At 43.2% G+C, this 22,462-nt stretch overlaps 3 protein-coding genes across 10 annotated transcripts in view; 1 reads left to right on the plus strand and 2 right to left on the minus strand.

The window, feature by feature from the left end:
• Positions 1-641: 641 nt before the first annotated feature.
• Positions 642-2,613, minus strand: trappc2 (trafficking protein particle complex subunit 2). Of its 2 annotated transcripts, none has more exons than XM_081720409.1 (5): positions 2,406-2,613; positions 2,093-2,206; positions 1,762-1,910; positions 884-965; positions 642-800 (listed from the first exon to the last, which is right to left on the minus strand). In XM_081720409.1, exons 2-5 carry the CDS (start codon positions 2,183-2,185, stop codon positions 702-704), a joined length of 423 nt encoding a protein of 140 aa, XP_081576535.1. In that variant the 5' UTR covers positions 2,186-2,206; positions 2,406-2,613; the 3' UTR covers positions 642-701. The 2 variants fall into 2 exon arrangements, with proteins under 2 accessions (XP_081576535.1, XP_081576534.1); XM_081720408.1 differs by having other exon boundaries at positions 2,093-2,195; positions 2,406-2,612.
• On the plus strand, positions 696-15,154 carry ofd1 (OFD1 centriole and centriolar satellite protein). Of its 6 annotated transcripts, none has more exons than XM_035522951.2 (22): positions 696-834; positions 3,542-3,736; positions 4,184-4,252; positions 4,370-4,397; positions 4,560-4,664; positions 4,789-4,925; positions 5,290-5,463; positions 5,728-5,834; positions 5,915-6,034; positions 8,432-8,505; positions 8,642-8,733; positions 9,297-9,486; positions 10,686-10,816; positions 11,202-11,313; positions 11,744-12,307; positions 12,682-12,862; positions 12,946-13,040; positions 13,149-13,295; positions 13,724-13,872; positions 14,016-14,219; positions 14,371-14,438; positions 14,526-15,154. In XM_035522951.2, exons 2-22 carry the CDS (start codon positions 3,560-3,562, stop codon positions 14,566-14,568), a joined length of 2,967 nt encoding a protein of 988 aa, XP_035378844.2. In that variant the 5' UTR covers positions 696-834; positions 3,542-3,559; the 3' UTR covers positions 14,569-15,154. The 6 variants fall into 6 exon arrangements, with proteins under 6 accessions (XP_035378844.2, XP_026884038.3, XP_081576531.1 ...); XM_027028237.3 differs by lacking the exon at positions 696-834 and adding an exon at positions 2,657-2,925; XM_081720405.1 differs by lacking the exons at positions 696-834; positions 10,686-10,816; positions 11,202-11,313 and adding an exon at positions 2,657-2,925.
• Positions 14,879-22,462, minus strand: part of gpm6bb (glycoprotein M6Bb) — a 29,428-nt gene continuing 21,844 nt past the window's right edge. The window contains exons 2-7 of one of the 2 annotated variants that reach the window (XM_027028229.3): positions 22,228-22,414; positions 21,476-21,632; positions 20,645-20,819; positions 20,248-20,321; positions 19,860-19,925; positions 14,879-17,230 (exon numbers count right to left, since the gene is read on the minus strand). In XM_027028229.3, the coding sequence (XP_026884030.1) occupies positions 17,081-17,230; positions 19,860-19,925; positions 20,248-20,321; positions 20,645-20,819; positions 21,476-21,632; positions 22,228-22,414 (809 nt within the window). In that variant the 3' untranslated portion in view covers positions 14,879-17,080. Of the gene's footprint in view, positions 17,231-18,433; positions 19,325-19,859; positions 19,926-20,247; positions 20,322-20,644; positions 20,820-21,475; positions 21,633-22,227; positions 22,415-22,462 lie in introns of those variants that run through there. The other variant, XM_027028230.3, reaches the window with a different exon arrangement.

Genomic DNA, 22,462 nt, shown 5'->3' on the forward strand with positions numbered 1-22,462 from the left:
CAAAGTAAATGAGAGAGTTGACTGGTACGAGTATCAGACACAGCAGTTTGGCTGCGGTTTCTGCATGTGTCACTGTCACTGCGAGGTTGAGAGGGGTGATTTGCCACCATAGTCAGACCCTGTCAACAGCAGTCCTGTAGTGAAAAACTATTAATGAAGGAGTAAAGGATGGCCAGCAGGGATTGTTCAAAGCACCAGATGAGCTACATACTCTACACACATATAACTGCATATATAAATTATACAAGTTTTGTGTAATGACAATTGTATAAGGTTTTTAATTAAGGTTGAGGAGTTTACAAGATGCAATTTTCTAAAAGCAGATTGTGTGCTCGTGGAAATGAGATCATCGGTATAAGAGCACAGTTTCTTCCTCATATATTACAAGGTTGCTTGGGGGTTTTTTTTGTTTTTAAAAAAAAACCATATTCCACCATATTACAAGGGTACATTTGGGCTTTTATATAATTTTAGAAGAGTCATATAGTGATAGGGAAGAGGACAGAGAAGGCATGCATAGTGATGGGGGAAATACTGCAGAGTAAACATTGCACATGTTGAAATTTCAAAATCAGTTCTTACAAATGGTAAAGGGAGAAAGACAAACATGACCTATAGTAGCCAGAGTAAGTAAACAAACATGAAATTTGAACATTTTAATGAAAACTTGGGTAAACGATCAACACAGAAGATACTTTGAATCAACTTAAGAGGTGCTTTTTCCCCAGGAACTGCACTTTTCTTTCAAAGGCTGTGGAGCGGATGGGTGTGTTAACTTCATAGAAGGGATTCATTGCAAACTGGAAGGAGAAAAAGGGAAGCGCATGCTTTAAGGTGAGTTATTTCACCAACATGCTACATGGGCTCAAACACTTTGGCTTACCTTAATATACAAGTCATAAACATCGCTGAAGAAGTTCTTGATCCCGTCTTCTTGGCGTACGTCGTGAAGCATGATGAACCTCATATGTAAACGGACTGTTAAGGATGTCTGTGTGGCGTTTTAAAAATGTTTTGCATTTCTGTCTGTTTACAATTATCTGATGCTTTTATCCAAATTGATAATTATGACAGTACAACTTGAGCCAATGATGGTTAAGGGCCTTGCTGAGGGGCTCAGTACTGGCAACTTGGCAGTGGTGGGGCTTGAACCAGCAACCTTCCTATTACAAGTCAAGTACCTTAATCACTGAGCTCCCACTGCTCTGTCTATCCTGGTCCAAGCATATTTTTTCAGCACTGGTCCTGTTTAGTCCAGTGTAGTTGCTGCAGTTCAACATCTTTTGTTAAACAAAACAAACAACTCTGAATACTTACCTGCTGAGCCAGGTTTTAGAGTCCAAGCAAAGGCAAATTCAATCTAAGAGCAAATGAAGTACAAGATGCTACTAGACAGGTCTAGCAAATAAACTGGCAACTTAGTGTATATTCAAAGCCATAAATGTAGGGTTTACTAATGTTCCAAACGTTACACCACATCTACATTTCAGGCACCCTGAAAAGCAGGCATATGAAACCAGCCCTCCCAAGGGGGATCGGAGCATTCACTTTTAGAGAAACAACACCACAGAGAATTGATGAGGCAAAATTCACAGCCTTGTTCCTATATGCAGAATGTGGGCAACTAATCAGCCTTTCCTTAATATAGTAAAATTATTGTGTCAGAAAAAAAGGAGAACATTGTTACTTTAAACAAAATAGCTGACTTTTTAAATTCCTTTTATAACATAAACCTTCTAGGCGTGTATTTAGGTAAAAAGGATATGACCAGCAGTGACAAATGCAGACACACACCACTCGTTGAACTTGTCCACAGTCTTCAGGTACATGTTGTTGGACAGCCACATGTTCTCATCAACCAAATCAAGGGCTGCATGAGCAATGAATTGATTCAAATGTCTGTGGTCATCCTTCAATAAAGAGGTATTGTGTTAAAAAAAGATTGAAAGCATCAGGTTGCACATTGGTATTAATGGCCTGCCTATCTCCTTTTGCCTTCAGCCATCTTCAGCCCCTTTTACGCGTCCTCAACAATCCCTCTAGATATCGTTATACATCAGATTAACGTATTTAACCACACAGATAGGAATACCTTGGATTCTGCTTTTCCAGGAGGGAGAAATTCCATCTCGAAGACTGGATTGTCATGATGACCAACCATGACAAAGTAGAAACTTCCAGACATCGTTGTTTATCTGTTTGCAAACTGCAAAGGTCTCAGTAATCTTAGGTTAGCATCTCGGAAACATTTAGCTACGTTAGCCAGCTAATACTATACCTAATGTAGTCGCAGAATACTATTCGCTAGCTATATCCCTACATACAAATCAATGCTTTAGCGGGTTTGCGTACATGAGCGGAATAACAATCGAATATTCGTTTAATCTGAACTAAGAGCCACAAACCTTCCAGAGGAGGCGCACGTCAGGACGACACAACCAGTACAATATGCTTCTTGAAACGTGACTCTTGTGGTTTCAAAGTAGAACAAATACTGTCTTTATATTTAATTACCTATATACAGTTTATACATATCTCTGTTCAATGATTTATTCGAGCATACAAGGAAATTAAAATTACATGTAGCCAAAAAGGCATGGATCATTTTCTATAGCGTCATCAACAAAAACCCGGAAATAAAACAACATCATGACGGTTACACATTTAGAACCCGGAAATATAACCATAACAACAGCAGGGTCACGGTTTAAACCGACAGGCGTCGTTAGTTGTCGTTGTTGTTGACCCCCCCCCCGGGGGTTCAAAGCCCGTGTTAGCTCGTGTTGCTACAGTGAGCCTTGCGCCTCTATGACTGATCAGCGCTCAGAAATGTGTGCCTGTGAAGAGCAGAGTTTGTCTTCGGAGGCTGTGAGACGGAGGCTTCACCAGACGCTCAAAGCCAGGGGTGTTCTGGACTCTCTGAAGGTCTGTAGCCTGCCGGCAGACTCTCCGTCCTGCTGGATCCATAAGGCTGCTTCCGAGAGTACAGTGTACTGTTTAGTCCTCTAGCCACTGGTTGAATTTTTTTTTGCCTCCCTTTTCCTGGAAAGACGAACGCGTGTATGGGGATAAGCACGTAAACAGATTGTGTCTAATAGTCACATGGCAGGCTGGTTCCACACCCAAATGGACTGGTTGTGTTAAACCTCCATCTGGCTGGTAACAAAGAGGGCGACATCACTGGCACGATGTTAGCTAGATAACTGGCTACTACAGCACACCCACCAATAAATCTGATCGATAAAACGCCGGACTCAGCTAGCTAGCCAGTCCTAGGTTCTCGTCTGATGTTTTGCTTACGCAGCTCTTGGAGTGAATTTGGTGGAAAAGATTTAATAGATTATGCAAATTTTCACGTGTGAAATTTCAAACGACTAGCTTACTATCTTTATACTGGGAATTATTTTGTATAAAATGTATAAAAAACTGTATTGTGTAAAAACTGACAGCATCAGGCGTAATTCCTGATGGTTTCAGCTTTTCTTTAGTGCATTTTAGTACTTGATCCCAGATGTCACCTGTGCCTTTTTCTCTGCCTCAGACACAACTCCGGAATCAGATGATCCAGGAACTGCAGCCACCACTGGCCCATGGGACACCCGCCGCCGCCACAGCTCAGGCACATCCAGTCTCGGTTCTGGCATCCAACAGCCTGGTCATAGACCACTTACAAAGCTCTGGCTATGAGTACACGCTGTCTGTGTTTTACCCAGAGTGTGGTATGAGCAAGGACAAGGTATAAGATATAGCACAGCATTGGAAGGAAAATTAAACTGAGTGTTGCACTCAGATGTGTTCAGACAGCAGTGCTATATTAATCTTTACATTTGATCACTTTTTTAAGTACAAGTCAACATCTGTCTAAGTATTAGACACAGAGAATATTCAGTAATTTTAAAATATTGTGAATATACCAACTCCGTTAATAACCATTAACAGATAACCGCTGAAGTGTTTTTCATATTTGTGTTTTTCAAATTATGTGAAAAAATGTATTTGTGTATATCTAAGTCTGACAAACTGTAGATTGTTTATGGTTCAGTTCAGAGCAAAATACACCAGACAGTTGCTTAATTACTTGAATTAGCTGAAAACCTCTATTAGTGGTTTTTGACTTCTGTATTTCCATGGGCAACTTTTGATATAGTGATGTACTGAGTGACGCGGTCCATTATATTTTTAGGTTTTCTCAACAAGAGACCTGCTACAGTTTATGAAGCTTGGTCCACATTCACCTTTATATAAATCTCTGGTAAATGCACTACCATTATTTAGTATGTATATGCTTCTAGTATAATATTTATGTTGAAGGAAATAGTTCAATTAAAGAGCAATATTAATTAAAACAATGTGTTTTTTGACACTGCAGGTATCAAATACTCAGAATGGACAGAAAGGTAGGTACTTTTAAAAATTTGAGTCTTCATTTCTTATTAAGATAGAAGTTCTTGAGAGATGCAGGGAAATGTGATCTATGACTGTATTCTGTTACCATGACAAGAACAATAACCATAATCTTAACATCAGATGGTTTAAGCATCTTCTTATTCCTGGTGCAGGTTTATTAATAAGCCTCCTGTCTGAGTTAATTGACCACCACATCCATGAGCGCAGAGATGTTGACACACAGACCTCCACTGCCCAGTCTTCTGCAGAGTCCCTCGGTAACATCCTGTTCTTTAAGAGATCCCTATTAACTCAGTCCCTCTAGTTTTAGATTATGGTATTGTAGGGTCATGCATTACCTAGCCTATATGATAACATGACAACTGGGATTGTGGCTTGAAGTCAGGAAGCTGCAGCTGATCGATGAGGAGTACGAAGATCTGAGACAACAGGGCCATCGCTGGTCTTCTGTGGAGGCAAAGCTCGCCGCATACAGGAAGGAGATGGAGGAACAATCGCAGACAGAGCTGAAAGTGAAGGTGTTTCTTCACAGTCCTGTCTCAATGCACACCACGTGTCTGCCGCCAAGATCTTCCCATGTAAATTAGATATCACTGCATAGAATTACTCATAATGACAGTTTAATTGTAGAGTATTTCTAGTTCTGTGATGGGTGTTGGTAACATTGTAATGGGCACTGTAATTGTCCGGTTGTTATTGATGTTTGTTAGGCAGTGCAGTTTATTTATTGCAAGTCTGGGAAGCTCTGGAAAGATTTCAGGTTGTAATTCAATCATCCTAGATTCCCGTTTCTTTTAATGGCTGAAAAGATGCAGGAAGAAGGCTGTATATTTGTATTTTGTTGTTTGTTTTTATCTTTGGGATGCTCTTCGTCTGGTCCAGGTGCAGCACTTCCAGGAGGTGGAGATGGTTCGAGTGCGGAGGGAGGAGCAGGACAGGTGTCGGCAAGAGCTCCTGGAGATCACACGTACCTTGGAGAGAACCTACGAGCAGAAGGCAGAAGCTCTGATGAATCGAGAGAAAAATGCCATCGAGCGCCTACAGAAACAGCAGGAGGTGCCACTTCATATTAGTCCTTACTGTCTTCATCAGTGTGTGCAGCTTTGGTGGTCATGAGGGTTCCATAGTACACATGCTTACTTATCAGCTCGCTGCTTTTGTGCTTCAATAAAGTTTTGGTTGACTGGGTTCAATTGATATTATAGCACCAGATTTTCTTTACCTCATTTATTCTCAAAACTAAAAAATCTAGACTGCTGAGCAAATGATTAACAATAAGTTGCCATGTTCACAACCATGATCTGCCTCTATCCTTTTTAGATTGAGGAAAAGGAAATCTACAATCAACGCCAAGCTTTGCTAAAGGAGTTAGAGGCAGTGCGCAATAGAGAGAATGAACTGAGACATCAAGTGGAGGCTTTTGAGAAGTGAGTTCTGACCTGTACTGATTTCAGGCTGGGTTCTGACCTGTACTGATTTCAGGCTGGGTTCTGACCTGTTTCTGCAGGTCCTGTAAGGATCATGAGGAGAAGATGCGCAGTTTGGAGGAGATCCTGAGGAGGAGGGAGTCGACTGTGAAAACCATGGAGGACACGTACGACCAAAAACTCGCCAACGAACTCAGAAAGTGAGGTCAACATGAAACTCCCTCTGCACTATTTTAGGATGTAAACATTTCATACTTACAGCTGAATTTAACTGTGCTCAGGACTTGTATTCCTATAGCTATACACTGTTAAATGCTCATTTCCCAGTGATTGCTCTCAGACATGTGCTAAAGCAGTGGGTGAGTTCACTTCACAGCAGATACATTAATGCACAGGCACAGTTTCTGGAAACAGTGTATGGACCTGGCCTCATTAATGCCCCGGGCACCTCTCAGGCAGAGGGACAGGATTACTGAAGTTGGGGTGGCTGTAGGCTTCAGGATTTCTAATTTAGGTTTTCTGAAATCATCTTCAGTTTTTAGTCACTTATTAAAAATCTTTTAGTGATCTGAACTTTGTGGATTAGGAATTCACAGCAGTAGCTGTGTTATCCAGAGTTTCATTCCTCAAAAGATTAGACCACACTGGAGAATGGCGTCACAGTGGTCCATGAGACCCCAGCAGCAGGGAGCAGTTGACTGAGGTGTAATCATGCAGAATGGCTCAGATCAGGCCTAAATATTCCAGTCCAGATCTTAACAATGCTTTCTGAATGGTTTGTGAAAATAATTGTGTAGTCACACCTAACTCCTAGGCACAGGGAGGTTGGTAAATGATTGTGACTTGTGTATTGTGGTATGAGAAGAGCTGATCTTTATTTCAGTTCTCTTTTCAGAAGGCTTTTGAACCAAGTACTAAAATTCCCAAGAGATTTAACGTAAGCAAACCTGCAGCCGTTTTAGTTTTTAGTCCAGTCCAGTCATCACTCCATTTCTGAGTGTTCCTCATGCAGCCACAAGATGGCAATCTAAATCAGATTTGAGACACTGAAGATTTGTTACAAATGTCACTTACCCGATAAAGACGAACATACTGGGGCCAACGGCAAATCCTTCCTTAAAAACAACAGACAAAACATCAAGAATTTTTTTTCAGAAAATGTTATTTTAAAAATGAAACATCAGACCCAGATGGATTTATCAGTATATAAACAATTAACAATAAATACTAAATAGCCAGTAACCTAGCTACATTGCAGTAATCGTAACCACTATAGATGAAACAGTGAAACCCATCTATGATATCTATAAGACCTGTTAAAGATAAACCCTAACCAAACCCATGTCTGATGAAGGTCTCTTAAAGATCTGTTAAACCCCTCGGGAGGTTTCAGTGAAACACTGAAACTGTTCAAGTTTGGTTTATTTGTCTGTAACTGTGTACTGGATGTGTCGTATTTGATTTCATGTATGCCATAATCCCTCACATTTCCTGCTGTTTTGAAATCTGCTTGCATGCAGAGAGGTTGATCTCAGCTGGCAGTCCTAGTCCATGACTGGCTGAGTCAATAGATATGTTCCCTTCAAAAGTCTCTGTCCTGCTGCATTTATATACCGCCACTGCAGGGGCTCGAGGTGGCTTCATCAGTCAGCGTTAGGGGCAGAATAGAGGGTTAGTGTAGCAGTGCAGCCCTACAGAAGCACACGGGTGAGTGTAGTAGCACGCCGCATCTATGAGTGCTAATGAAATATATTCTCTGTGTGGCTCTGCAAAACAACACTGCCCACATGAATCTCAAGAGCCAAGTTGGCATTAGCATCTGGTGAAATATACACAGCAATTATCATGACCACACTAAACTTCCGGGGAAGGTTTGGGGAGCAGTGACTGTCTACACTCTTAATAATAATAATTCTTAATTCTCAGGTATTCAAAAGGGTCATGCATAATTGTTTTTGCCTTTGTACTGTACATGTGTGTCTGCTGTGTTTGCACTGTAAAATGGGTTTATTTGGCTTACGATTGCTCTTTTTTTTTTCTTTTTTTTTAAAGTTATTGTTAAAATGGTGTAAATTTGTGTGTGGGGGTTGGCACACTGAAGCGTATTTTATCAGCGTGTTAGTTTGTTGCAGGGTTGACATACTTGGAGACATAATCAAGTGCTTAGCACATTAGCGTGTTTAACCTTTACACACTTTCTATCAAATAATGTGCTACAGCGTGGGATTCAGAAGAAAGTGATTTAGGTTTGTGCGAGAGGCTTTAAATATTGGTAGAAGCGCGAGATTGGAAACTGCTCGTGGAGGCAGGTAAAAAGGTACAGATCCCACAGTGTATCGCATTAGCCACAGTATATTGCATTAACTACACTGAGGCTGGATACGGGCCTTATGTGAAGCTCTAATGGAGTTTTAATGGCAAAGGATATTTTACATCTTATCCTGTGTATATGCAAAAAGATAGATATAAATAGAAAGGAGAAGCCTTTTCTGGAGTAGAAATGTACTCTGCACAGTCACATGCACACCTGCTCATATGGAAGTGATACTGACCACATTGTAGTGAATCTGTAGTTAATGGCCAATTGCTTTCTTCAGATATCAGCAGGAACTGAAGGACGACTACACGAGGAGGACAGAAAAGCTCACGGATGACGAGAAAAGAAATAAAGGTTTGTGACTCACTGTAAGAACCTGAAACTGATGTTTACCATTAGCTACACTGATTATGTCAAATGTTTGCGCACCCGTGAGATTGTACAGGTGAGTTGGTGGAGGTGTTTACCTCGTGGTTTCTCTCTTGCACAGAGGAGATGTTGCGGCTCCAGAAAGAAACTGCTGTCCTCGACTCAAAGTTGGAGGAATTTACCCAAACAGCATCACAACTCAAATGTGTGCAGGTAAGAGCCCTCTTTTGCTCTTACACTCCACATCGTAGCGGCATGGAGACGCGCGCGCACACACCACGGTAGCAGGCATGGAGACGCGCGCGCACACACCACGGTAGCAGGCATGGAGACGCGCGCGCACACACTCAATCCTTTGTCAGGTTTTGCATTCACACTTCAGTCTTGTGTACTGTACTGCTGTATTTGAAGTATATGGAGGCATGGCATTAAACCTGACTTGTATGCTCATATTTATGTCAAACTTTTCTGACCTTTCACTTGTAGCTTTTTATTGTGTCCTTTTGTGTTAAATTGATGTCGTGTACCAAGTGCCAACCTTAATGCCAAAACAAGCAAAATGAGTGATAAATTAAGATCCTAAAATAGCTAATTAAACTTTATTCTTATTCTACAAATGAGAACGATGTTATTTATCACAGATGTGAGTATATAACAAATACATCTGTGAAGTATGCGTGAGTAGAAAAAACCCCACACCTCCAGAACCTGTCTGTCTGTTGGCCTGATCGGTGATGTGACGCGTCTTTGATGTGGTCGTGTGCCTGGCACTGCAGGCGGAGCTGGAGTTGGCGCGGGCGGACGTGGCAAAGCTGAGACAGCAGAATGCTGAGCTGCGGGAGAAACTGGAGGACCTGGGTGACCATGCCGCCCTGCGCAAAGAGCGGAGAGAGCTGCACACCCATGTGCATCTACTGAAGGAGCAGCTGGATGAGCACCAGCAGGAGGTGCAGAGACTCCGCCGAGGTGCGTGCAGTCCCGCCAGTAATCCTGTTGGTTTCCTTAATCTCAAGACTTAATGACAAACATCAAAGCTACTTCAAAGTTCCTGAAGTGATGAAGCTTTAGTTTTTTATTTTATTCTGAAGGATAAAGGCGACATACTTGCAGGCTAAATCTGAAAAACACACGGGCCATTTTCCCTCAAGGGTGGTTTGTTGTCCAGATGTGCAGGCTTTTTTTTTTAAGAAGAGGTCAAATGGGGATGTGGCCTTTTCAGACAGGAAAGAGGTTTCTCTGGTTATGCTTGGCTTGGCAGCTTGGCCTTCTTGGCTGAGATTGAGTGAGTGCTGGGAAGCAGTTTAGAGGGGTTGGGGGAGGCGGGGTCAGACGAGGGAGGCGGAGTCAGATGATGGAGGCACCAGCTCACTCTTACATTTACAGCATTTAGCCAACGCTTTCAAAGCAACTTAGTTATGACTGAGTATTTGAGCAATTGAGGGTTATGGGTCTTGCACAGGGGCCCAACAGTGGAAACTTGGCAGCGGTGGGACTTGACTTGTAATCGGAAGGTTGCCGGTTCAAGTACCTTAACCACTGAGCTAACACTGCCCACTCACTAGGCACAGCACTCAAGGAGACTTGAAATGGAGAGTGAAACATTTGTCATCTGTATCCTAACCCCAGTAATATCACACCTGATTGGTTCGTACAGGATTTACATTGGCTAAATTGTACTGTTCACTTTTGAGCCCAGTGTGAACTTGACCAAAATGTGAAAAGCTCCCTGGGTCTTCGAGTGTTGTTCCTCTAATAATAATAATGATTAACAGCCCATTTTGTTTATATAGAACAGAAACTTTGCCCTCATTTGGGCTAAATCTCAGTATTAGTAACTCTTCATCTCATCTTCCCTGAAGTCAAAAGTGAACGTGACCACTGTTCTTTGTATTCAATATGTTGATTTAGTGCACTGCAGTTAGAAACAAATGCCCTCCCTTAGTTCTGCATTTCATTAAGTGGTACATTTCTGCTCACTGTCCAGCACTTCCCTAGTGCACTGTGACCAGTGTAAGCCCCTGTTATGTGATTACTGCAGTGGGGGGACAGATCAGCTCCCACCATAATGTCCTCTCCTACACTACACCCTCTGAATTTTCATTCATGTCATAGGGAAGCAGCCTTATAAAGACTTTCATCTGCTGGGTGTTGCTCCCTTTCTCCAGAGCTGAGCGTCCCCTCTCAGGAGGTGCTGGCCCTGCAGACAGAGCTCCGGCGCCTGCACACGGCTCACCGCCTCCACCAGGAGGAGCTCCAGAGCCAGCAGCAGGTGTTCCACACTCAGCTCACACAGGAGGTTAGCAGTCCTCCATCTGGAGAAGAGCTTGTAGCTATGACGTAGTTAGATGGCAGGAGGTCTGTGTGAGGGGAATCACAAGTCCAGTTTGTGATGTTATGCTCATTCCCACATGTCACTTGCTATGAAATGTCTCTGCTCAATTCATCAAGCTTTAGGACCTCTAACCATTATAGCTGTAGAGAGAAGCAAATCTCCCATAATCTGGCACTTTGGATATTCATTCTATTTTCATATGATTTAAAAGTTTAACAAGAGCAAAATAATTTGGAAAATAGATCTGCAGTCATAATGCTGATACTGCAGGGATTCTTCGTGGTCTGGCGTGACCTCAGGGTCCTGTTGGCCTACGGTCTGAGGGCTGCAGTAAGGATCCTCTGTGCAGGTGGAGCGCAGTGCTCAGATGAAGTCCCAGCTGTTGGAGTGTGAGGAGAGGACCAGGTGGATGACTGCCCACACTGAGGAGCTCAAACGGCAGCTCCGACACACCCAGCAAGGTGCTCCAGCATGTCTGTAGTCTCTGTGCTCTTATCAGGTCTCCTCTCCTGGCCGGATTCACCAAAGCTCACACCAACCAGAGCGGTCGTGTAGCTGAGGGCTGAACCCTCTCTGTGTTTAACGTCCTGCTCTGCTGCCTTTAGATGATCTGTGCATTGTCATTCTTTGGGATCCCCAGCCCTGACATGTCCACAGTGCTCCACAGTCCACAATACAGCATAAGCTTGTGCTGAAAGCTTCTGTAAATCCAGCATGTAGTTTTATAGTCTTTTAGCCAATTTTACAAACTACAACTTTACCTTCTTTTCTGGTGGTTGGTCTTGTGACTTGTCTTGATACTCAGTTTCCTGTTCTGCTTCCTTTCTTCTTCTCTTTTCTCATCTCTTCTCCTTGTACATTTTGCGGTGATGTTCCATGTTTGGATCATAGCTCTGGAGAACGAGGTGTTTCGTAAACCCAGGCCTTCACCGGTAGACTGTTCCGTTCTCCATCTGAGCTCCGATAAAGTGGCACCCCCTGATCTTTATGTGGAGGGCAGTCTACTTAAGGCCCGGCTGGGTTACGATGAGGGCATGTTTGACCCAGGGCTGGCCAGCAGGGGGCAGCGGCCACTCTGGCCCCGCAGTGGCTCCCCTGAGCTGGGCACAGAGCGTGTGGCAGCGGCTCTGGCCCGCATTAGGGAGCTGGAGAAGGAGGCGGAGTCTCTGGAGGAGGCGTACAGGACCTACCAGCAGAGGGCAGCGGCAGCAGCTGTGGCTCATATTCCGTCTGGAGCTCCCTCCCGCCTCTATCCTGCAACGCACCACATCAGACCAGCGGCCCCTTCTCCGCACGCAGTGACTCTGAACGAACCGGCCATTCAGTCCTTCTACATAGACAGAGAGCTGACCAATCACAGGACTACACCAAGGGTGGGCTCTCCTCCGCCCAGACGCCTGTCGTCCACCCCTGTCTGTGCCTCCAAGTCCCGACCTAGAGCACATGTTGACCAAGGTAAGTGCACTTTATAGAGTGGAGAGCTAGTATTCATGTGGTAATATTCCAAGTCTGTTTGTAAACGGAAAGCTGATGACTGATAAGCTCATAGATCTTCATGTCATGGCTGGTGGGATTTGCTATTGCTTAGCTTGGTATTATGCTGCGTGTTAAAAACACTTCATTCACACTGGTTGGCAATGAGTAAGTTCATCAGTGTCCTCGCTCTACTGGTCTTGCTGCCTCTGAACAGCGGACTGGTACTAAACCAGACATCAAAGGTTGGCCTGTTTTACCACAGCCTTTACCACAGGTTGCTGCTGTGACGGTCTTAACACTGGTTCTGGTGTTGCTGTGACAGTCTTGATTCTGGTTCTGGTGTTGGTGTGTAGGTGCAGAAAGGCGTCCGGGGTCTTCAGGGGGAGACGGCGCAGCAGTGACGTTTGCGAGTCTGAGTTGTGGCAGTGTGGTGTCTCCTATACCCACTGCCACTGCTGAGTCCTCTGGAGACCACACACACATCACACCACCAAGCAGCCTACAGATGAAGAGCACAGGCCAGGACCACTGCAGGTACGTACACACACACATGCACGCTCTCACGCATCAGTACGTGATATGCTGCTCTCGAGATTGTGTTGGCTTCTGTTTCTTAGGTCCCCTGAATTGCAGGAGGTCTCCACATCATCCCAAGAGTCTTCACCCCAGCCTGAGAAAATCAGTATACAGGATCTCACAGAGCCCCTGCCAGGTAACACCACCATTCACTCCCCCTGTTTGTTCATGTGTACCCACTTCCCTGTGGTACTCATGAGACTGACAGAGTTCTCTCGCGCTCTCTCTCTGTCTCTCAATACAGACCTCCACTGCAGTTCTGAGCAGCTCCAGGAACCACAGTGGCTCGTGGACCTCGCTCACAGACCACACAGCCAGCGAGAGAGAGACAGCGCTCCAGACAGCCAGCGAGAGAGAGACGGCTCTCTCCACCTCACTTGCGGAGAAGACAGTAAGTCAGCTAACCCAAAAGAGATCATCCCGTTTTAAACGTGTGTGTCTGTTTGCGCTGATAGCAGTAGCAGCAGTGCTGAGGTTAGTTTAGCTGTAGAATAACATTCTTAGGTTAACACTGCCCTGCTGCAGCCTGGACAAAAAAAATATCCACAAGGTAACTCGTTTCAGAAACTACATGAACTTCTCAAGAATAGTTCTGATGAGGCAAAAGAAAAGAATTGCATTTGGAATTCAGTATTTATTCCAAGCCTGTCATTCTGTAGCGCATACCACAGAGCTCACTGTGACTGCACAGCGATGCAAAGCACTGAGTGCAAGAAAGAAATGATGATGGACACAGTAGGGAACAGCGTCACCCGCGTCACCACTGCTAGTGTTTGTTACTGTCCTGAGTGTTTCCAGCCGTGCCTCCTTCATCCACAGCTGCTGCCAGAACAAGGGAGGAAGATGAGGATAATGATGGAGAGAAGAGCTGTCGGGAAGAGAGGAGGAGGAAGGAGAGCGGATGCAGAGAGAGAGAGGAGGCCCAGGAGTGTGGGAAGGGAGACCTTGAGAGGGTGGAGCAGGAGCTGGTGGGTGGGTTGGGTGTGTGTGTGTGTACACACATGCTTGTGCAAAAATGTCTTCACAGTTATGAACTATATCGGTTATAAATGTTGAGTATTTGTACAGGAACAAATTCTTTCTCTCTCTCTCTCTCTCTGTCTCTCTCCAGCTTCAGCAGGAGGCTCTCCCAGAGAGTAGAGGGGAGGCGCAGTGTGATGGAGGCCCCATGAAGACAAACGGAGACACAGCAGGACCCGATGTGTTGAAGGACTCCTCTCTTGGAGGAGGAGAGAACACAGGCCGGGATCTCACAGACCCCCTGCACAAGTACATGATGATGGTTTTACAGGGGAGAGAGAGAGATAAAGAACAGGTACACCCGCACGCACGCGCACACACGCACATGTACAGGATTTGTCAGCAGCAGGTGTCCATGTTCACTGGAGCAGTCAGTCACATGACCATGAGGATGTCCTGCAGCTGTCCTGTCTCTCCTAATCGCCATGTGAAAATGGATTTTTCAGAGTCCCAAGAAGGAAGATTCCGAGAACCAGAGCCCTGAGCCCTGGCTGTCTGAAGACAAAGATAACAGGTGAGGGGTGTGTGTGTGGGGGGTGACTTTGATGTGTTTTATTGTAGAAGTATCTGAATGAGTCCTGACTCTTCATTTCTCTTGTAGTATTGTGTCCTACTCCCAAGAGGAGGCTGATGAGTTTTGGTGAACTGTCAAATGTCTGATGTTTTTTATAATCTTTTTCTACATTTTGTGTATTATTAAATCAATTTGTATGATTTTATATTTAAGAACTTCCAAGTTATCAGGGTTCATTTTCTGTAATGAATATTGTGTGTGTGTGTGTGTGTGTGTGTGTGTGTGTGTGTGTGTGTGTGTGTGTGTGTGTGAGAGAGAGAGATTGAGAGGCATCGGAGATTGAGGGAATATTTAAATTTTTTTAGCTTTTGTTTAAAAAAAACCTGCATTTCAACAATGATAATCTACTTTTATGGGAAAAAATGAAAGCTCTAGGGAGATGGAAAGATTTTTTCCCTTTATTTCATTTTTCATAACAATGTTTATCAAGCTTGTTAATACATTTCTAAGGGAATTTGCAGAATCCAACATTGCACTGTGTTTGTTTGCAGAACATATAACGTTACCCATGTGCCTAGTAAAAGAAAACCATGTCCAAGTTCTTAAACATAAACATACTCCATGGTTGTAATAATTCACTTGTAATGACCAGTTGTATTCCCACTTGGAGACTGGCGAAGAACAATTTTGCTGAAATAAATCTGTTTACCATCTTACCTCAGCTGTAAATGCATTTTGGTCATTTTGATCAGTTTCTCAGTACGTTGACTTTTAAACTTCAGAGACTGTTGTGTATCAAGATCCAATACCTTAATCTCACAGGGTCACAGCTGCTGCATCCACCTCTGGGATAATTGTGAACAATGGATGCCATCATAAATCAATATAACATCAAATACCAATTAAATGTCAAATCCCTCAATAGCTGATAAAAACACTATTAGGTTACAAAAAATATAAACAATTCATATTTATGAATTAAATGTAATGAATAATTTCTACTTGAGCTAGTACTATAACTAAAAATAAATCAATAAATGAAGTATATAATTCAGGAAAGAGGCAAACCCTGCCTACCATATATGTCGGTACAAATGACATCTGTATCACCACAGAACAAATTTTGTCCTTCATACAGAAATGAGTACACATCAAAACTCTGTAAATCTCCTCTTACTAGGAACTAAGCCTTTTTGTCAATAACTACCTCACATAAAAATATACTGAAATGCAATTAGATTTTTTTTCTTTCTATATTTGTGTAAAAAAAAAAAAAAAAAGTTCAGTATCAATATATTTTCCATTAGCTCATTAAAATGTCACTTCATCAGTGGTTGGGAAGACAATTGTATATAAAAAATCACAACTTCGTGTATATTTAAAGCACAGAGCACAGATAAAAAATATCACCCATTAGATGTTAGGGTCAGTCCACCTTTGCTGGTTACTGGTTGGTCACGTTTCATAAGGAAGACCAGATGATGTACAATAGGAACCGAAAAACAGTCAGCAGTGCATGTGAGGTAGACATTTTTAATTCTCCATGGGTTTTTTGTTTTGTTTTGTTTTTTATTCCTGTGATAACATGCCAAGTGTTAGGAACCCATGAAACACTCAACTGAACAGGTTCACCCTAACGGGTTCATCCTAACGCTAATGGGTTCACCCAAACGTTAACCCTAACCAACTGAACAGGTTGGGGCATTTACCAGCAACACTGCTCAGCCAATGGTGTTCACAGTGTTCTCAAGACTGTAGAATCCTGGTAATAATTATGAGAATTATTACCCATGTGGAGAAATTGGAAAAATCTGGAATTTGATTCTTTTTTTTGAATTACAGAATTCAAAAACCCACAATCCATTCTTTCACATGTCTCTTTCAGATTTGCTAAAAATAAAAAAGTAATCAGTAGGACAATATATTTTTGTCTTGGAAGGCACATCAACATGTGCTGTGAACATGCTAAAATGGCAAAAAATAAAAGATTGCAAACTATCCAACCCCCTTTCAACAAGCTGCCAGCTCCAAATAAAATGCTTTTTTCATCTTTTGAATAGCTTTAATGTTTTAAGAAAAAGGGCTGCAGTAACAAAAAGGCCATTAAACACTGAAGCCCAAGATATCTGTACAAAACCAGTATATGATTAAGTAAAGCCCATGATGGCTGTACAAAACCAGTATATGATTAAGTAAAGCCCATATCTGTACAAAACCAGTATATGATTAAGTAAAGCCCATGATGGCTGTACAAAACCAGTATATGATTAAGTAAAGCCCATGATGGCTGTACAAAACCAGTATATGATTAAGTAAAGCCCATGATAGCTGTACAAAACCAGTATATGATTAAGTAAAGCCCATGATAGCTGTACAAAACCAGTATATGATTAAGTAAAGCCCATATCTGTACAAAACCAGTATATGATTAAGTAAAGCCCAAGGTATCTGTACAGAACCATTATATAGCATTAAGTAAAAAAAGTGTAGGTTCCTGCAGACTGCATGGAGGGTTAGTGCAGGCTGGAGATGAAGGCTGCATTAGTGTGTTAGGAGCAGGGTTAGTCTGTGCTCTAGTGCTGGTGTTCTTCCCTCCGCCCTGACCTCCGGGGGGCGGTACAACGGCCTGGGAGGGGCCGTCCTTATGAGTAGGAATTGAGGCATTCTTTGGAGTGCGATTGGATGTCTCGCAGCTCTCGCTCCTCCTTCGTTTTGATGTCTTGGTACGCGTGCATGTGACTGGCATCCTTAAGGTACGCCCAGTTCGCTGAGAGGATCATGAGATAGTGGATCTGCAAGACAGAGGCCGAGCCAAGTGACTGGAGAGCACGTTAGTCCACTGAGCAAAGCAGCTACATAGCACAGAGAGCAATGTCCCCACAAGACGGGTGTACACACACACACACACACACACACACTCACAGAGAGCTATGTCCCCACAAGACGGGTGTACACACACACACACACACACACACACACACTCACAGAGAGCTATGTCCCCACAAGACGGGTGTACACACACACACACACACACACACACACACACACACTCACAGAGAGCTATGTCCCCACAAGACAGGTGTATACACACACACACACTCACTCACAGAGAGCTATGTCCCCACAAGACAGGTGTATACACACACACACACTCACTCACAGAGAGCTATGTCCCCACAAGACAGGTGTATACACACACACACACTCACAGAGAGCTATGTCCCCACAAGACAGGTGTATACACACACACACTCACAGAGAGCTATGTCCCCACAAGACAGGTGTATACACACACACACACTCACTCACAGAGAGCTATGTCCCCACAAGACAGGTGTATACACACACACTCACTCACAGAGAGCAATGTCCCCACAAGACGGGTGTATACACACACACACACACACACACACATACACACACTCACTCACAGAGAGCAATGTCCCCACAAGACAGGTGTATACACACACATACAGAAAATACAACAGCTATGCTCCAAATCTTTGTGTTATTATTATTAGGACAGGATACATTAATAGGGAATGGAGTTTCAAATGGACTGGGAACTTGGTGGTGGTGATGATAGGACGTTAAGCAACGCAAGCCATCTTAATAAAGGGGTTAGTAAAGAAATTAATATGCAAATAATTATGCAAATGACTGCACTGTGTGAACTGATGATCATTAATTATATAGCCATTCCTTAATCATATAGTCAAAATGATAATAAAAAGGACCACTGGGTGTGTTTTTTTAAACAAAGAGTATTTATTTTATATGGAAACGAAAGAAAAGGCTACATTTTCCAAAATATTAATGAAGAATTAAATATTAAAATGGTAATACTGAGTAAAAATAACCAATAAAGAATAGAGGAAAATTATGCATTGTGTCATTCTGTGTTAAAATAATTGTTATATTTTAGAGATCTTTCTAAATAAAACCTCTATGGCATTTGAACCTAGCTACAGTATGGGTTGTATGGTAACACCTGAAATCACGTTATTATAAATTATACTGTTGATATCGGATACCTTCAAAGCTTTGACTGATTTAGTGTTTGGCAAGGACTTCAACCGTTTTGCTTTGCATGGTTGGGAATGTGTACATATGAACCTGTTGAACACATGCAGGTACGTGTGTAAAGAAGCTCGCCAAGATGAAGTCAGAACTAGACATATTAGCACAATTTCTAGTCTTTGAATGCCAGCAACAAAATTAAAATCAAATGAGTTCACAATTCCACAGCTGTAAATGGATATCAGCACTTTTTGATGATATTATGCCCAAAAACCAAAAAAAAAATCTTTAAAATATGACGTATGGATTAGATTGCATGGTGTAAAAAAAACAAACAAACAAAAAAAAAAAACCATTTACAATGTAAACGTGTTTGGCAGCAAATCATGCCAAAACCGGTAGTTTTTCCACCCAATACTTACATTTCACAAACACCTGACTGATGTTACTTATGACTTAAGGAGCTCCAACGCTCCCAGTGACTAAAGGCTCTTCGCTACTCTTGTCAGAAGCTCCTGATAATTACATGTACGTTTTAGGTAAAAAATCTCTGTACTGGTTTCTCTTTAATGAAGACTGGCATTAAGTTCGAGCCTTGCCCCTAACCCCACCCCGTCTCCCTGGTTACAGGCTCCATCTGGTCAGCCATGTCTAAAACATTACATATGTATGCAGCTCACTATTTACAGACTGTGGCATGATTAAAAGGAATTTTTTCTGATTTCATTGTAGTTCTCTTAGTGCATACTGCATCTGCGTGTGTAACTGCGCCATGCTGAGATGAGTTAAAACTTAGTGCAACAGTCTTCTCTGCTCTTAACCGTCAGAAGGGCAAAGTTATAAGTGGTGGCCATCATGTAGATCAGCTGGGGAAGAACAGAAGGGGAAAGGGGTGAGGAAACGACTCGTGCTGGGTCACCTAGCAACAGTGGTGCTCTGGGTTACCTAGCAACAGTGGTGCTCTGGGTTACCTAGCAGCAGTGGTGCTCTGGGTTACCTAGCAGCAGCTGTGCTCTGTCACTGCTTTACCTAGTAACTAATTATCTACTTATTACTTTCCTCCTCTGACTGACAGAAACAGTTCTAAGATAAACAAGTACATGATGAGAGCTGGTCCAACCTGCCGCTGGCGTGTGTGTCTGTGTCTGAGCGAGATACTGCAGCTCTCTGTTCTATTTTTGTGCACTGCCCAGCTGTTCCGTCCCACACCGGGGACAACCCAACTTTCCCCACCCCCAGTGTAGGACCGAGCTTGCCAGACTGGCCCCAGGGCTTCAGGACTGATGCAGATGGATTGGTAGTAGATGGTGTGAGTGATGAGAAGTGTGCTGATCAATGATGTTTAAAGGCAAAGAGACACACACCCCACAGGTGAGCACGTGTAAAGCTCCTCACACTTACCAGAGCAATGACGGTGGCTCCAGCTCCAGCACACGCTACGATGTACAGGTGGTAGGACAGGTAGAACTGCAACACAGAGAGGAGGCTACTGAGCTTAGACCATCTTCCACATGAATATTTCCTCCTTAAGGTATAACAGAGCGCTAACATTAACATTAATGTTAACATGAACAGTAGAAGCTCCTTATGTTCATATTAAGTTACTTAGAGGAGGGACAGTGTTCAACATCCTCTCCTCACTTTGGTCAAATGGAGTCTGTTATTACTGCAGAGATTTACACTGAATTAGTTCTGAGTTTCTGTTTGTCTTTGTTTTTATTTAACATGATGATGACATGCAAACACAGTCCTGACTCATGCGTTATAAATGCGAGAACCTGTGTCGTACCTCACTGGTGTTACAGATGTCCAGCAGTGTGGAGCCGCATGCAGTCCCGGGGGATGCGTTCCATGGGATGATTCCTGTTAGACGCACACAAACATCCACAATACGTGTTTCAGCTCAACAGTGAAGCACATAATTACAGCCATACATGTCACCCTGATATTTAGACACTTGAAATGGAATCTATAATGAAGGATCATGGTCCAAGTCGTTCAGGAGTTTCAGCTATCTGCCCCCTTCTAAATTGCTAATCAGTCAACTTAATGTCTTAGTTATCCTGCTTTGTTACAGTGAATATTGATTAGGAGTACTAGAGTTAGGGTACTAGGGTTAGGATTAGGGTTGGTGAATATTAATGAGGCGTACTAGGGTTATGGTATTGGGTCATTTGAAACCTTACCGTACTGGCGCATGTCCACACATATGGAATCATTGGTGTGCGGGTTGGCAGGCATGTCACCGACATGTATGGAGGCACAGGTCGACCACATGTTGTAGAAGAGAAAGACCGGCACAGCCGAGAACCCGAACACACCCAGCCAGGCCACGCCCAGCACGTACGTCAGAAACACAAACTATGAAAGATGACAAGGAAACCAAATAGCAGAGAGGACAGCTTACACAGTAGGAGGAAGGCCTATTTAACACTAGTATAACATTTAACACTTACTTAACATTATATAGCTAATTAGTCACCAATATGTCTAATTATTGTTAGTTATTTTTATTTTATTTTTTTTTACCACCATCATCCTCCCAGTCACTTCAGTCTGAAGCCCTGAAACCCCACCACTACAGAGTAGGTGTGATGTTCAGAAGCTTAAGCAGGATGCGGGGATGAGACACGTTGAAACAGACATTTATTGACACACCTAACAACAATACATAGCACATAGGCTATATTTTCAAACACCGACAACATCCACAATAAGACAAGAAACTTTTATACACACGCAACAATGACACACAACAAGGATCAGGTGTGCAACATAAGAGGGCATGGCAATACAGACAAACACACACACACACACACACACACACACACACACAGATGTTTGGGGGTGGGGGGGCCATACCGTGACAGTGGGGTATTCCAAGACTCAGAAAAACTCCACCACTACAGAGTAGGTTATTCCAAGACTCACAAGTGTCACGATATTAAAAGTGTTAGGATATTAAATGCTATGCTGGTAAACCGGTAGGTTTTGTAGGAGTGGGGGCACGTCTGTACCATGGCGCTGATACAGCGACCGCAGATGGTGGTCTTGAACTCGCTGCGTAGTTCTTTGACTGCACTGGTGGTGTAGAAGCCCTCAGCCAGAAGAATGATGCCATACAGGAAGAAGAAGGAAGCAATGCCATAGATTGCATACTGCATCAACTGGATGCTGGAGCGAGAGAGAGAGAGAGAGAGAGAGAGCGAGAGAGAGAGAGAGCGAGAGCGAGACCTGAAAGGAAGTGCATGGTATATGGTGTATGATGTATGATGCCTGGTGCATGGCATATGGTGCTTGGTGTATGGTGCGTGGTGTATGAGACTTGTATGTGGTACTGAACAATGCTGGGTTACACTCTTGCTCTGAGCAGGTCTTTGTCCTTTTGACTGAAACCCTGAAACTGTAAATATTTTACAATGATGAATTACAAGCAGATGTAAGCTGCCTGACCTTCAAAACAAACCAAAGCAAAGACAAACTGAAATCCAAGGCTTACATCTAAACTGATACAGTAAACAGGTAATTACTGTTTGACAATCTATTTCTGTAGCAAAAGGATAAATGGCCCCAAGGCTTCAGGAATGATACAGATGGATTGCTAGTAGATGGTGTGAGCAATGAGGAGGTGTGTGCTGATCAGTGATGTTTAAAGGCAAAGAGAAATGCACACACACAGCTCTCCAGCCGCCAGTGAAGCAGGTGTATAAGTGTGCTTTATACGAGCAGCTCAGAACTGTGCAGACACACTCACTCCCAGGCCACTTACATATCCGTAAGCATCACATGGTCATTGGCATTCTTTGAAAAGTGAGTGTCCAGTATGGTGAGGGTGCCAGACAGTGCCACGTGCCCACAGCCACAGAACAGAGCCACTCCACAGAAACACAGGATGGTGGCCACCAGAGACGCATAGGGAACTCCTCCCAGACACCTGATACAGCAGTCCAGGCAACCTGCAGGAAAAACACACACAAAATAATGCCTTTATTCTGTAGTACTTA

The sequence above is a fragment of the Electrophorus electricus genome, chromosome 9 (assembly GCF_041902795.1).
Source record: "Electrophorus electricus isolate QZ-2024a chromosome 9, ASM4190279v1, whole genome shotgun sequence".
In the NCBI taxonomy this organism is placed as follows: domain Eukaryota; kingdom Metazoa; phylum Chordata; class Actinopteri; order Gymnotiformes; family Gymnotidae; genus Electrophorus; species Electrophorus electricus.